This window comes from Gobio gobio (assembly GCF_949357685.1).
Source record: "Gobio gobio genome assembly, chromosome: 14".
Taxonomy (NCBI): domain Eukaryota; kingdom Metazoa; phylum Chordata; class Actinopteri; order Cypriniformes; family Gobionidae; genus Gobio; species Gobio gobio.
The window spans coordinates 2,410,616-2,426,911 of record NC_137107.1 but is presented as its reverse complement, the minus strand read 5'-3'; the positions used below and the strand labels follow the sequence as shown (position 1 = coordinate 2,426,911).

The window sequence follows — 16,296 nt, the reverse complement described above, 5'->3', positions numbered from 1 at the left end:
ATCGGGGTCAGCCCCGCCTCTTCACTGAGATAAAGGTTTTTGTATTTTCTTTGCTCAGAGTTGCTCTCAGATCGGTCCCGAATAGCTCTTAAGCTAAGACTCCTACGTAAAAGTTTTTAAGCTAAATTAGGAGTTTTCTGAGAGGACTCTTAGAATTTTTATGAAAGACTATAGAGACACACAATCATTCAATCCTTCTCATTATGCTGTAGTGAGTTATCCCTCCGCGCGGCGGCGGCGGCGGAGGCGGCGATGCTTTGGCCTGGGGTCCTCCATCCATGTGGATGTGACTTTAACACACACCACCTACCTAAGATAAAGTTAAACTGCTCTCATTCATAAAAGACCATCAGTCAACATTACTTGATTGATTATTTAAATATAATATAATAATTTCTAGAAGGTGTGATGAAGTTAAACTAGCCCCATCAGTCATTATTTACTTGTTAAACTGGTCCGCTCCATTCGCCCGCGGTGGGGACCGATCAAACCCAGCGCGATAAAGCGCAGGACGTTAACGAGCTCATCATCTGTTTTTAATGTAAATATACTGTAAGTACATCTTCACAAAGAGTCTCACGAAATAATACAGTATTCTCGGTTTCTAAAATCCTCTTCACGGAAACTAGTGTTGCCCGCCCCCCCCGTCGCCGCGGCCGCGGTGGTTCAGTCCATGAAGGCGGAAGTTGTGACAGTTGAGCTGAAGTTACGGCACTTGTATGAGTTTGTGTTGATATACCGACGGAGTAGCGGTTCGAGAGAGACGCGGAGATGCGGCGAAAGCAGAAGAGGTTACTGCAGATCGCGCTGCTGCTCTTCGGGGCCTTTCTCTTCCTCCCTAACGTCGGTTTATGGTCCGTGTCTCTGGAGCGAATGTTTGACGGCGGCTCGGCGGACGGACCCGGACTCTCGCGCACACAGGTACCGCGGAACCCACTCACACACCGCGAACTCGCTCCTCTGAGGCGGTGTCACGGGGACACGCCGGTGTTTGACCGCTTTAAACGGCGAACGAGGAGCGCGACGCGACGAGAACGCTCTCGCTGAGGTTGTGTCGCGTCGCGCCGCGCGCGTGGAAATAAGTTATCGGGTGATCAGGAATGCTATGGTTCTTTTGACCGAGGTTCACAGGCCGATAGTGACCTGAGGTTAGACATGCGCTACTGTTATAATCATATTGTGTCATGTCTCATAAATACCTGAACCCTTTTCACAGACCGCGATGACGTGTTTTAAAGGGACAGTTCAGCCAAAAATTAAGATTAGCCCATGATTTACTGTCCCTCAAGTCATCCCAGGTGTGTGTGACATCAGAGTTATATAAAAAATGTCCTGGCTTTTTCAAGCTTTATAATGGCAGTGAATGACCACTGTCCATCAGATGCTCTTTTATGATGGACAGATGCACTTTTATGATGGATAGATGCTCTTTTATGATGGACAGATGCACTTTTATGATGGATAGATGCACTTTTATGATGGACAGATGCACTTTTATGATGGATAGATGCTCTTTTATGATGGACAGATGCACTTTTATGATGGATAGATGCTCTTTTATGATGGACAGATGCACTTTTATGATGGACGGATGCTCTTTTATGACGGACAGATGCTCTTTTATGATGGACAGATGCACTTTTATGATGGATAGATGCACTTTTATGATGGATAGATGCTCTTTTATGATGGACAGATGCACTTTTATGATGGACGGATGCTCTTTTATGACGGACAGATGCTCTTTTATGATGGACAGATGTTCTTTTATGATGGATAGATGCACTTTTATGATGGACAGATGCTCTTTTATGATGGATGGATGCTCTTTTATGATGGATAGATGCTCTTTTATGATGGACAGATGCACTTTTATGATGGATAGATGCACTTTTATGATGGACAGATGCACTTTTATGATGGACAGATGCACTTTTATGATGGATAGATGCTCTTTTATGATGGACAGATGCTCTTTTATGATGGATAGATGCACTTTTATGATGGATAGATGCACTTTTATGATGGACAGATGCACTTTTATGATGGACAGATGCACTTTTATGATGGACAGATGCTCTTTTATGATGGACAGATGCACTTATGATGGATAGATGCACTTTTATGATGGACAGATGCACTTTTATGATGGACAGATGCACTTTTATGATGGATAGATGCACTTTTATGATGGATAGATGCTCTTTTATGATGGACAGATGCTCTTTTATGATGGATAGATGCTCTTTTATGATGGACAGATGCTCTTTTATGATGGACAGATGCACTTTTATGATGGATAGATGCTCTTTTATGATGGACAGATGCACTTTTATGATGGATAGATGCACTTTTATGATGGACAGATGCTCTTTTATGATGGATAGATGCACTTTTATGATGGATAGATGCACTTTTATGATGGATAGATGCACTTTTATGATGGACGGATGCACTTTTATGATGGATGGATGCACTTTTATGATGGATGGATGCTCTTTTATGATGGATAGATGCACTTTTATGATGGACAGATGCACTTTTATGATGGACAGATGCACTTTTATGATGGATAGATGCACTTTTATGATGGATAGATGCACTTTTATGATGGATAGATGCACTTTTATGAAGGACAGATGCACTTTTATGATGGATAGATGCTCTTTTATGATGGATAGATGCGCTTTTATGATGGATAGATGCTCTTTTATGATGGATAGATGCTCTTTTATGATGGATAGATGCTCTTTTATGATGGATAGATGCTCTTTTATGATGGATAGATGCTCTTTTATGATGGATAGATGCACTTTTATGATGGATAGATGCTCTTTTATGATGGATAGATGCGCTTTTATGATGGATAGATGCTCTTTTATGATGGATAGATGCACTTTTATCATGGATAGATGCTCTTTTATGATGGATAGATGCGCTTTTATGATGGATAGATGCTCTTTTATGATGGATAGATGCGCTTTTATGATGGATAGATGCACTTTTATGATGGATAGATGCACTTTTATGAAGGACAGATGCACTTTTATGAAGGACAGATGCACTTTTATGAAGGACAGATGCACTTTTATGATGGATAGATGCACTTTTATGATGGACAGATGCACTTTTATGAAGGACAGATGCACTTTTATGAAGGACAGATGCACTTTTATGAAGGACAGATGCACTTTTATGATGGATAGATGCACTTTTATGATGGATAGATGCACTTTTATGATGGACAGATGCACTTTTATGAAGGACAGATGCACTTTTATGAAGGACAGATGCACTTTTATGATGGACAGATGCACTTTTATGATGGACAGATGCACTTTTATGATGGATAGATGCACTTTTATGATGGATAGATGCACTTTTATGATGGATAGATGCACTTTTATGATGGACAGATTAGGGGTGGGCGATATCTCGATATTTAAAATATATCGAGATATTTTTGTAACACGATATGGATTTTGACATATCGTATATATCGATATATTGTTTATATTTAATTCTGATTCTGCCACTTTGCTTGTTTGCGTTCTCTTTGCTGTGCTCGCCCCCCGCCTCCTTGCTTTTGTTCCCCCTCCCCTCGCGTGTCTCATTGAACATGGCGGCGTCCGCAACCAGCTCGGAGGCTACAGAACTCGTCTGGACAACTGGCTCCATTATATGGAGATACTTCGGTTTTAAGAAGTCGGACGAACAGCAGACAGATGTCTACTGCCATGAATGCCGACAGTTGGTTCTCAAACACTTGATTCAAAATACAGTTTACCTAGTCGGCATTACTTTGCGAGACAAGAACTCCCGCGACTGTACACTACAGAGAGAGAGAGCGGCTTAAGTAATGCGCGCGCACTAAAAGCCTGTCAAACAAAAGTGATTACTGGACTAAATCTTACTGCGCTAATAATGTCAAATACACACAAGGTTAACATAAACACAGTCGGTTATGTCTAAAGTGAAAGTAAAATCGGTGTGTGTCTGTATAAGTTATTAGATGCGTGCAAGTCTTAAATTAACAGCAGGGCAGCCTATAGTGAACACGCTGCCACTTGTCCTTAAAGGGACAGTTCACCTCTAAAATTATGTAATTATTTACCAACTCTAATGGTGTTCCAAACCTGTATTCATTTCTTCTGTTGAATACCAGACAGTTGATGGTAGCGATTTTCATCCATATTATTATTTCCGACAATGGGGACCAGTCACCAGCAACTGTTTGGTTTCCAATATTCTTAAAAAAATGTCCAACAGAAGAAATAACTTTATTCAGGTTTAAAACAACTTGAGCGCGAGTAATCAATGACAGAATTTTCATTTTTGAGTGAACTGTCCCTTTAATGTTAATACAACAACAAAAGACAAAGAGAAAATCACTCATTGCTCTTGACTGAAAAACTAATACAATAGCTTTAATAAGAATCAATGTATTTTATAGTGAAGTCTGTGTAGTGTTTTATTTTTACACTTATTCATTCAATTTCATACTTAAATGCTGCTGTACAGCTCTGAGCTGCCAGTGTAAATCTTTATATATATTTATTTTATATTTTACAGTACACTAGGAATGTGTACAATGTTTTTTAAAAGTAAAGTTTTAAGTTTAAGTAAGGCTTTTCAAGTCTTTTATGTAAAATAAAGAAAGAGTATTGCAATAAAAAAAATAGTATTTTTTCCTCCTTAAGCTCTTGCTGTTCGGCTAAGAATAGAATAGCAAAAATCTGATGCGACTAGCCAACAGAATCGAACCGAAAACCGTGGTAAAAAAAACCGAGGAATGTATTGAACTGTGGACTTACTGTATTGTTGCATCCCTACTTTGTTCCTACATGAACTGCCTACCTCTTTGCACTTTGCATATTTGTTTTTGCAGTAGTTTTTGGGGGGTTATTTTTCCGGTAAAGATATCGAGATATATATCGTATATCGAGATATAGCAAAATATATCGAGATATAATTTTTGCTCCATATCGCCCAGCCCTAGGACAGATGCACTTTTATGATGGACAGATGCACTTTTATGATGGATAGATGCACTTTTATGATGGATAGATGCACTTTTATGATGGATAGATGCACTTTTATGAAGGACAGATGCACTTTTATGATGGATAGATGCACTTTTATGAAGGACAGATGCACTTTTATGATGGACAGATGCACTTTTATGATGGATAGATGCACTTTTATGATGGATAGATGCACTTTTATGATGGATAGATGCACTTTTATGATGGATAGATGCACTTTTATGATGGATAGATGCTCTTTTATGATGGATAGATGCGCTTTTATGATGGATAGATGCTCTTTTATGATGGATAGATGCACTTTTATGATGGACAGATGCACTTTTATGATGGACAGATGCACTTTTATGATGGACAGATGCACTTTTATGATGGATAGATGCACTTTTATGATGGATAGATGCACTTTTATGAAGGACAGATGCACTTTTATGATGGATAGATGCTCTTTTATGATGGATAGATGCGCTTTTATGATGGATAGATGCTCTTTTATGATGGATAGATGCACTTTTATGATGGACAGATGCACTTTTATGATGGACAGATGCACTTTTATGATGGATAGATGCACTTTTATGATGGATAGATGCACTTTTATGAAGGACAGATGCACTTTTATGATGGATAGATGCTCTTTTATGATGGATAGATGCGCTTTTATGATGGATAGATGCTCTTTTATGATGGATAGATGCACTTTTATGATGGACAGATGCACTTTTATGATGGACAGATGCACTTTTATGATGGACAGATGCACTTTTATGATGGATAGATGCACTTTTATGATGGATAGATGCACTTTTATGAAGGACAGATGCACTTTTATGAAGGACAGATGCACTTTTATGATGGATAGATGCTCTTTTATGATGGATGGATGCTCTTTTATGATGGACGGATGCACTTTTATGATGGATAGATGCACTTTTATGATGGACAGATGCTCTTTTATGATGGATAGATGCACTTTTATGAAGGACAGATGCACTTTTATGATGGATAGATGCTCTTTTATGATGGATAGATGCGCTTTTATGATGGATAGATGCTCTTTTATGATGGATAGATGCACTTTTATGATGGATAGATGCTCTTTTATGATGGATAGATGCTCTTTTATGATGGATAGATGCACTTTTATGAAGGACAGATGCACTTTTATGAAGGACAGATGCACTTTTATGAAGGACAGATGCACTTTTATGATGGATAGATGCACTTTTATGATGGACAGATGCACTTTTATGAAGGACAGATGCACTTTTATGAAGGACAGATGCTCTTTTATGATGGATAGATGCTCTTTTATGATGGATAGATGCTCTTTTATGATGGATAGATGCACTTTTATGAAGGACAGATGCACTTTTATGAAGGACAGATGCACTTTTATGAAGGACAGATGCACTTTTATGATGGATAGATGCACTTTTATGATGGACAGATGCACTTTTATGAAGGACAGATGCACTTTTATGAAGGACAGATGCACTTTTATGATGGATAGATGCACTTTTATGATGGATGGATGCTCTTTTATGATGGATGGATGCTCTTTTATGATGGACAGATGCTCTTTTATGATGGACAGATGCTCTTTTATGATGGATGGATGCTCTTTTATGATGGACAGACGCACTTCTATAGTTTAGTAAAGATATGAAGATGATGTGGGCAGGAAGAGAGGCGGGGGCAGGATGTGAGCGGTGCTCCTGAAAGGCGGTGTTGTTCCTGTGCTCCTCCATGTGTCCGCTGGCCCTCCTCCAGCTGAGGGTCTGTTAGTGCCTCTGTTAGACCCGGAGCTCCAGCAATGACAGGTGCAGGACGGCCATCCCTCACACACACACACACACACACACACACACACACACACACACACACACACACACACACACACACACACACACACACACACACACACACACACACACACACACACACACACACACACACACACACACACACATATCTCTGATTCATTCAGTGTGTTTTTGTACGTGTCATTAAAAGAGGAGCGGCCGTGAACACACTCTTTGTCTTTTATAAAGCGGACACGTAGCAGAACTCTGCATCCCTGTTTACACACTTGCTCTACACCCTGAAGATAAGCTTCAGTCGCCTGTCAATCATCCGGATCTCCGCTCATGATCGGCTGAATGGACTAAAACATCACATTTAATACACTTGTTAGAGTGTGTGTGTGTGTGTGTGTGTGTGTGCTTGTTTTAATGTAATTAACCCTTTCTCTGTTGATTCAGATCCTGTTCTTCATTAAAGTGCCGGTAATATATGTGAACATTAATCACATTTGCACCATTGTTGGCTTATACACATGCTGATATCCATAATAAGAGCTCGACACACACTCCGTTATCACAGTTAATATGATCCATGTGGGCTTTCAGAGACATGGGCTCAGTTTTGGCTGAGAACTCAAACTGGTGTTTTATTAGTGTATCCAGGAAGACACGGCTCAGTTTGTGTTTTGATTCGTTCCCGTGTTTCTTTGTTCAGTTTCCGCTGGTCCTCTGTTTCTGAGCTCATTAGCTCATTGGTGTGTGTTTAATCATCTTCTTTCTGTTCTTTAGCCGCTGACTCGCCTTCAGTCTTTGTGTGCGTCTCGATCGGCCCAATATACACACACACACACACACACACACACACACACACACACACACACACACACACACACACACACACACACACACACACACACACACACACACACACACACACACACACACACACACACAGGTGCTGGTCATATAATTAGAATATCATCAAAAAGTTGATTTATTTAACTGATTCCATTCAAAAAGTGAAACTTGTATATTATATTTAGGGATGCACCGAAATGAAAATTCTTGGCCGAAACCGAAAACCGAAAAAGAGGAAACCAAGGCCGAAAGCCGAAAACCGAAACACCGAAAGAAATTATGCCAAATATTAGTACCATTGCATTTATCGCTATGAATGTGTACTAACTTTACTAAAATCAAGGCATTGCAATTTCATACATTAATATTAAAGTTTCAAAGAATAAATCAATTACAAGTTATGCCAATATTTATTTAGCACATTGCAACAATGCACAGTATAAAATAAAATTCAAACTAAAATATTTAACTTGACCCCACTCATTTGTACATTAAATAATAATGTACAGGCCTACAGAAAGGTTTTTAAATTAAATGTTCTCTCATAAAAACAAAGTGCATTTAGGTGTAGTGCATTAAAATTGTTCTCTGTAGGACTACTACAAGAAAGTGCATTCAGAACAAGTGCAACTGCTTAAAGATACATTTATTTTCTCTGTAGGCCTTTAACATAATAGTGTATCAAAGGAAAGACTGCCATAGCCCATATGTTAACTGTAGAATAGGGGTGTAGCGGAACACAAAACTGATGGTTCAGTACAGCAGTTTAACAAAATTGCTTTTTATTTATTTTTATTGGTTAACTGGAAAAAAAGTCTGTCCTTAAATGAATTAAATTATAACTAAAAGTTTATTGAATATATTGCTCTAAACTATATAGGGAGCCCTTACTTGCACATTAATATTAAAGGTTAAAAACAGAGCCCAAACTATTCGCCTAAATTCAGTTGCTATGTATTTTCAGGTCTAATAATCAACACTCAAATAACATCGTACACAAACATGTACACTTCACATAAGGCAGTTTTTGCAATAACTTCTAAATCTAAATATAAAATAGTTTTTTATCCAATTCGTTGTTGAAATATAATCATTTATACACAGTGTCTGTCATTTTATTTAAACATACATGAAATAATCAAGATATCATTAACAGGTTAAGTAGAATATAATGAATATAACGGCTAATATAGGTCATATATTTAGTGAAAGAGTTGATTTCTCTAGTGAACAAACAGCTGTGGACACTGAGGTGCCTGAGGTAAATGATGCTACATGACTGTTTAGTTTACAGCAGTTATATTGAGGTCTTTCCGCCGTTGAGACACTGATTGAGCGATTACACCACATACGATACGTGACAGTAAGTTGTAATGTATCCTCAACACACCTTAGATGTTCATTCATGTTTATTCTTTAGGAAGAGATGATCGATCGCGCTCACAGATGATCGCGTTCACGCGCGCGCGCTGCCGCCAGATTGAAGTGTGTTCCGCGCTTAAAACATGCCCACTGTTAAAGATTGCGTTCGGTTTCACAGTGAAGTCTGGTCCTCTTCTCATCGAGAACATGAGCTCTCGCTGTCAGTGCGTGTGAATGGAGCAGACGTGGGTGTTTCTCAGATATACTGAAACACGTCCACACCGCAGACATGTTGCTTCAGACAAGCACGTGCAGGTCGCGGTTTCTGTTTGCGTCATCACAACATTTCGGCCATGTTGTTTCGGTGATTAAAGTCTTTCGGCCGAAAACCGAAAATGCTCTTTTGGGGCATTTTCGGCCGAAAATTTTCGGTGGCCGAATATTCGGTGCATCCCTAATTATATTCATTCATTACACACAGACTGATATATTTCAAATGTTTATTTCTTTTAATTTTGATGATCATAGCTGACAACTAAGGAAAATCCCAAATTCAGGATCTCAGAAAATTAGAATATTACTTAAGACCAATAGTCAAGTCAGCTTTATTTATATAGCGCTTTTTAACAATGTAGATTGTTTCGAAGCAGCTTCACAGTGTTAAACAGAAGAATAATGCAGAATAATTTTATTCAGCCGTAGAGCCACTCTGGAGAAAACGCTGATGTCATCAGTTCATTTCAATTATCATACAGTGACAGTGTGGGCTTTAGATCAATAATTTAGTTTATATGGTTAATTTAGTTTAATAATTAGATTTATTTGGATGTTTAGTTGAACATGTAGTGTCTCCAACTGAGCCAAGCCAGAGGAAACCCAAACCCCATCAGGAGCAGAATGGAGGAAAATAAACCTTGGAGAAACCAGGCTCAGTCGGGGGGGCAGTTCTCCTCTGGCCAATTAACAAACAGCGTATGATTATTATTCTGGAAACTTCACAGGTCAGAGGTCATAATAGATCGCGAAAGATCGGAGGCAACACGCCGGAGACGGGTTTATTGAGGATGCCGTGACGATGAGGCAGTTTCAGGGGGAGGATAATCCAATACAAAGAAAGGCTTTTTAGAAATCTTGGCCAACTGAAAACATTCAAAGGCCTGTATATAACACACCCCGCATGTCTGCACACTGAAATACATGCAGGACAACCTTCACAGGGCTGACCCTTTATTTGTGAAGACAGTGAAAGTGTGCCTTCAGGAGGCCAAAGGTCAGTTCAACTCTGACCCTGGTCCTGGTCCTGACCCTGACCCTGGTCCTGGTCCTGACCCTGACCCTGGTCCTGGTCCTGGTCCTGACCCTGACCCTGGTCCTGGTCCTGGTCCTGGCCCTGGTCCTGGTCCTGACCCTGGTCCTGGTCCTGGTCCTGACCCTGACCCTGACCCTGGTCCTGGTCCTGACCCTGGTCCTGACCCTGACCCTGGTCCTGACCCTGGCCCTGGTCCTGGCCCTGGTCCTGACCCTGGTCCTGACCCTGACCCTGACCCTGGTCCTGGTCCTGACCCTGGTCCTGACCCTGGCCCTGGTCCTGACCCTGGTCCTGACCCTGGTCCTGACCCTGGTCCTGACCCTGACCCTGGTCCTGGTCCTGGTCCTGGTCCTGGTCCTGGTCCTGGTCCTGGTCCTGGTCCTGGCATGGGCATGGTTGTAGGCCTGCTGTGCTTCCTGGGGGTCCTCTGAAAGGCGCTATATAAATTAAAGTGATTATTATTATTATTAGCTCATCTATTCAATTCAATTAGAATTTAATTTATACAGCGCTGTTCACAATTGTTTCATTGTTTCAAAGCAGCTTTACATTAATAAAAGCAGGAGAACACACAGAAAAATCGGTGGACAACATAAGAAGCAGAGCTAAGATTAAACTGTACTACTGAGCGTAGTAAAAATGTAAGGCTTTGATAATAATTGATCAAAGCCTTATACAGTGTGATGGGGTTACTTTACACAATTTCACTCATATCTGCAGTCCATTTCAATTAAAAATTAAACTGTTTCATAATCAGAGTACAACTGCGTTTTTGGAGATGTGAATGAACTATTTGGATTGTAATTGTGATGTTTCAGTGGAGCGGTGAGTGTGTAATTGTGCACTACTTACGCATTCAGGAGGTCTGCAATACTTTTTCTCTTTGCTTTATCACTGTGGCGGTGTCGCCTTTCTTCTTAATTATGTCTTTTACCTCCTCGTATGCCTCCATGAGGATTTGTGCCTCCGACGGGGTAAAGTGCGCCGCTCTAGTTGCCATGGTGAATCAGTGAATCTGTGATCGGCGGCGGGTCTGTTTGAGTGAGCCGTGAGCGCGCACCTATCCAAGATTGGTTTCACCTGGCTGGATGAATCCGTGTCTGCTTATCCTGGCTTGGTCTTTGTGCAACCAATTAAGCCTGGACGCACCTGTTTTGGCTTCATTGAGCTCAGCTCAGTCATTTATCCTGGATGTCTTAATTCTACTTTTGTGCAACGGGCCTCAGCTTTACTCTGTGTTTCTTCAGGTGTTGTTGCTCTACTCAGACCAGCTTTACTCTGTGTTTCTTCAGGTGTTGTTGCTCTACTCAGACCAGCTTTACTCTGTGTTTCTTCAGGTGTTGTTGCACTACTCAGACCAGCTTTACTCTGTGTTTCTTCAGGTGTTGTTGCACTACTCAGACCAGCTTTACTCTGTGTTTCTTCAGGTGTTGTTGCTCTACTCAGACAAGCTTTACTCTGTGTTTCTTCAGGTGTTGTTGCACTACTCAGACCAGCTTTACTCTGTGTTTCTTCAGGTGTTGTTGCACTACTCAGACCAGCTTTGCTCTGTGTTTCTTCAGGTGTTGTTGCTCTACTCAGACCAGCTTTACTCTGTGTTTCTTCAGGTGTTGTTGCACTACTCAGACCAGCTTTACTCTGTGTTTCTTCAGGTGTTGTTGCTCTACTCAGACCAGCTTTACTCTGTGTTTCTTCAGGTGTTGTTGCTCTACTCAGACCAGCTTTACTCTGTTTCTTCAGGTGTTGTTGCTCTACTCAGACCAGCTTTACTCTGTGTTTCTTCAGGTGTTGTTGCTCTACTCAGACCAGCTTTACTCTGTGTTTCTTCAGGTGTTGTTGCACTACTCAGACCAGCTTTACTCTGTGTTTCTTCAGGTGTTGTTGCTCTACTCAGACCAGCTTTACTCTGTGTTTCTTCAGGTGTTGTTGCTCTACTCAGACCAGCTTTACTCTGTGTTTCTTCAGGTGTTGTTGCTCTACTCAGACCAGCTTTACTCTGTGTTTCTTCAGGTGTTGTTGCACTACTCAGACCAGCTTTACTCTGTGTTTCTTCAGGTGTTGTTGCACTACTCAGACCAGCTTTACTCTGTGTTTCTTCAGGTGTTGTTGCTCTACTCAGACCAGCTTTACTCTGTGTTTCTTCAGGTGTTGTTGCACTACTCAGACCAGCTTTACTCTGTGTTTCTTCAGGTGTTGTTGCTCTACTCAGACAAGCTTTGCTCTGTGTTTCTTCAGGTGTTGTTGCTCTACTCAGACCAGCTTTACTCTGTGTTTCTTCAGGTGTTGTTGCTCTACTCAGACCAGCTTTACTCTGTGTTTCTTCAGGTGTTGTTGCTCTACTCAGACCAGCTTTACTCTGTGTTTCTTCAGGTGTTGTTGCTCTACTCAGACCAGCTTTACTCTGTGTTTCTTCAGGTGTTGTTGCTCTACTCAGACCAGCTTTGCTCTGTGTTTCTTCAGGTGTTGTTGCTCTACTCAGACCAGCTTTACTCTGTGTTTCTTCAGGTGTTGTTGCTCTACTCAGACCAGCTTTACTCTGTGTTTCTTCAGGTGTTGTTGCTCTACTCAGACCAGCTTTACTCTGTGTTTCTTCAGGTGTTGTTGCTCTACTCAGACCAGCTTTACTCTGTGTTTCTTCAGGTGTTGTTGCTCTACTCAGACCAGCTTTGCTCTGTGTTTCTTCAGGTGTTATTGCTCTACTCAGACCAGCTTTACTCTGTGTTTCTTCAGGTGTTGTTGCTCTACTCAGACCAGCTTTACTCTGTGTTTCTTCAGGTGTTGTTGCTCTACTCAGACCAGCTTTACTCTGTGTTTCTTCAGGTGTTGTTGCACTACTCAGACGTTGTGTGTGTGTGTGTGTGTTTTCAGAGGCCGAGTGGAGGGCGAGCTCAGAGCGATGGCATCCGGAGACGGGATTGGCATGACCACGCCGTTATTAAGAGTGAAGCGGCGCGCTCAGGTACGTCACATGATGGGAAATCACTCACTATGGAGGACCAAACCTGCAGAAATTAACAATAAATAAATTCATGAATAAATAAGTAAATAAATTAATAAATATACAAATATGTAAATGCATAAATAAATGTGATAATAGGACTTGACTTGATAAAATAAAGATGATTCATTTTTAATCAAATAAAATTTTGTAAGTTTGTGTTTTTCCCTTAATTTATAATGTTCTGCTTCTGTACATATATTTTTAACTTTTGTTTATTTTTTTATAAATTTTAATATTTATTTATTCCCACAAGGCTTTATTTTTTTATTTATTTATTGATTCTTTTATTTTTACTTTTCAGTGTGCAACATGGAAATGAGGAGGGCGGTCTTTGTGTAAAAATAAATGAATCAATAAATCAATAAATACATGTGGGAATAAATAAATATAAAGATAAATGAATACATAGAAAAATAAATATATAAATATTAAAATTAATTTAAAAATAAATAAAATTTAAAAATATATATTTTTAACTTTTATTTATTTTTTAATTAATTTTGTAATTAATTTTAATATTTTAATATTTATTTTAAATAAATAAATATACAAATAAATGAATGCATAAAAAATAAATGTTCAAATAAATATATAAATATTAAAATTAAAATATAAAAAATAAATATATATTTTTAAATGTATAAAAGCAGAACATTATAAATTAAGGGAAAGTTAATACAAAATTGAATTTGATTAAAAAATGAAGCATCTTTATTTTATCAAGTCGTTTATTCTGTTATTCATTTTCCTATTTTCACATTTATTTATTCATTTACATATTTGTATATTCATTCATTCATTCATTCATTCATTCATTCATACACACACACACACACACACACACACACACACACACACACACACACACACACACACACACACACACACACACACACACACACCGTTTCTGCAGGTCTGGTCCTCCATAACGTACAGCTCAGTACAAACTTTACATGATTTATTTGGGACAGTGCATGTTAATGAGCAAACATGTAAACATGCCGGATTGTAGCCAAAGGCTAATTTCCATCCGTAGTCCCACGGGCTAAGATCACACAGGTCATAAAAACATTACAGAAATAAAATTTACATCTAAAGAAAGTAGAAAAACAATGGAAGAGAGGAGGAGTTTACCGTACAGAGATATATTCACTCGCTGAATGCAGTGTGTATGTGACACACAGTAAACACTAGTTTTTATATCTATTACATATGATAGAGTTAAGCAACATCACACGACCAAGACCAGTGCTGAATACAAGGTCAAGGTCAAGGTACCATTTATACCATCACGACCATACAATGTGACACAGATTTCATATGACCGCTCCATAAACAAGTCATTCATATTGAGTCACTTACATTTTAGATGCAATATTGACTGTTTTTGTTCTGTTTCATGAGTGAAAATAGTTCCAAGATCACAGAAGAACCGTAACACATCTCAGCCGTGTTTCATTGCTCAATGGTTCAGCGTTTTGAGCGAATCGGTTGAGTCAAAGATTCAATGACTCATTCATAAACAATTGCCTCATTCCTGAACGAATCAGCTGTTTGAACGAATCGTTTGAATCAATGACTCACTCATTAAGACACCACATACTGGCGGTTTAGTTTTGTGTTACTGTTCTTTCCAACATTTCTTATTTGTAAATTAAAAAAAATATTTAAAACAATCTTATAAGATTATTTAATGCAGTTGTAAAATTTATAAAGATTAAAATATCATAAATATGTCAAAGCTGAATGAACACTAATGAGAATATTGCTTCAGAATAAATTATATTTACAACACACACAAAAAAATCTTTTTTTTTTCTGGACAAGCGCATTTTTTGCTCGGACAAGTGAATGACCGATTTACTTGGCCGAAGGACAAGCACATGAAAAGGTCTTTTCAGTCTCTGCTGTGTCACTATATGAGGACATGAACGTATAATGAGCATTTACTGTTTCATTTGAGAAAACTACTGTCAAATCATAAACACACACACACACTCAAAGGTGTTCACAGCAACCCGTCAAAATAAAAGTTCTGTTTAACGTGAAGAAATTGACAGAAATATATTAGGCAACTGTCTACTACGTCTCTAATAATAATAGCCTACTAATAATACAAATTATTATTATTATTAGGTGTGTGTAGAGTAAATGAATGAATTTTAAATGTTTATATGTATTTAATTATAATGATTATCATCATATATGATAAACTCATTGAATTTAATGTAATATTTTTATCAAATGGTTAAATAAAATAGTAAAATAGTTCCAGTAGATTTAGCTGTGGTACCGAGAACCGTTAAACCTTTTCTTTAGTTGTGTTTTCCTGTAAAATAACGGCGTTCGTGTGGAATTATTCAGCCTCTGTGAACGGGAAGAAGCTAATCCCTAATATGCTAATAAGCTAATATGTCCCTGTTTTGATTTCAGCAAATCAGCTCGAGCGAACGCTAACAGCGTGATTAATATTCATGAGCCCAGCAGTTCTATCATTAAATCATTATTTGTATTTTTTTTTGTAGTCTGAAGACATGGTTTGGGATTACTTTTGCTATTTGTGCTATTTTGAGAATATGAATAAATACAGAATCTTTGTTTACATTTCAAACTTGTCGTTGATTTGAATTATTATTGTTTGTTTTGTGTGATGTTTTTCAGCATTTAAACATCACCTGCACTTTTACAGAAGAATTATATCTGCAACTTTTCCATTTCTGAAAAGGCTGGTGTTTGGATTTTTACAGTTTTTTATTGTTTTATGTAATTCCAGTGGGGAGAAAAAGCATTTAGTCAGCCACCAATTGTGCAAGTTCTCCCACTTAAAAAGATGAGCGCGGCCTGTCATCTTCATCATAGGTACACTTCAGCTTATGTGTTTATTATGGGATATCCTGTTTGACGACGGGTGTGTTT

At 38.9% G+C, this 16,296-nt stretch overlaps 1 protein-coding gene across 2 annotated transcripts in view; it reads left to right on the top strand.

Annotated features, from left to right (window-relative positions):
* The first annotated feature begins 668 nt into the window (after positions 1-668).
* galnt10 (UDP-N-acetyl-alpha-D-galactosamine:polypeptide N-acetylgalactosaminyltransferase 10 (GalNAc-T10)) overlaps positions 669-16,296 on the top strand; it is a 44,005-nt gene continuing 28,377 nt past the window's right edge. The window contains exons 1-2 of one of the 2 annotated variants that reach the window (XM_079834212.1): positions 669-921; positions 13,248-13,338. In XM_079834212.1, coding sequence (XP_079690338.1) covers positions 772-921; positions 13,248-13,338 — 241 coding nt within the window. In that variant the 5' untranslated portion in view covers positions 669-771. Of the gene's footprint in view, positions 922-6,748; positions 6,869-13,247; positions 13,339-16,296 lie in introns of those variants that run through there. The other variant, XM_079834213.1, reaches the window with a different exon arrangement.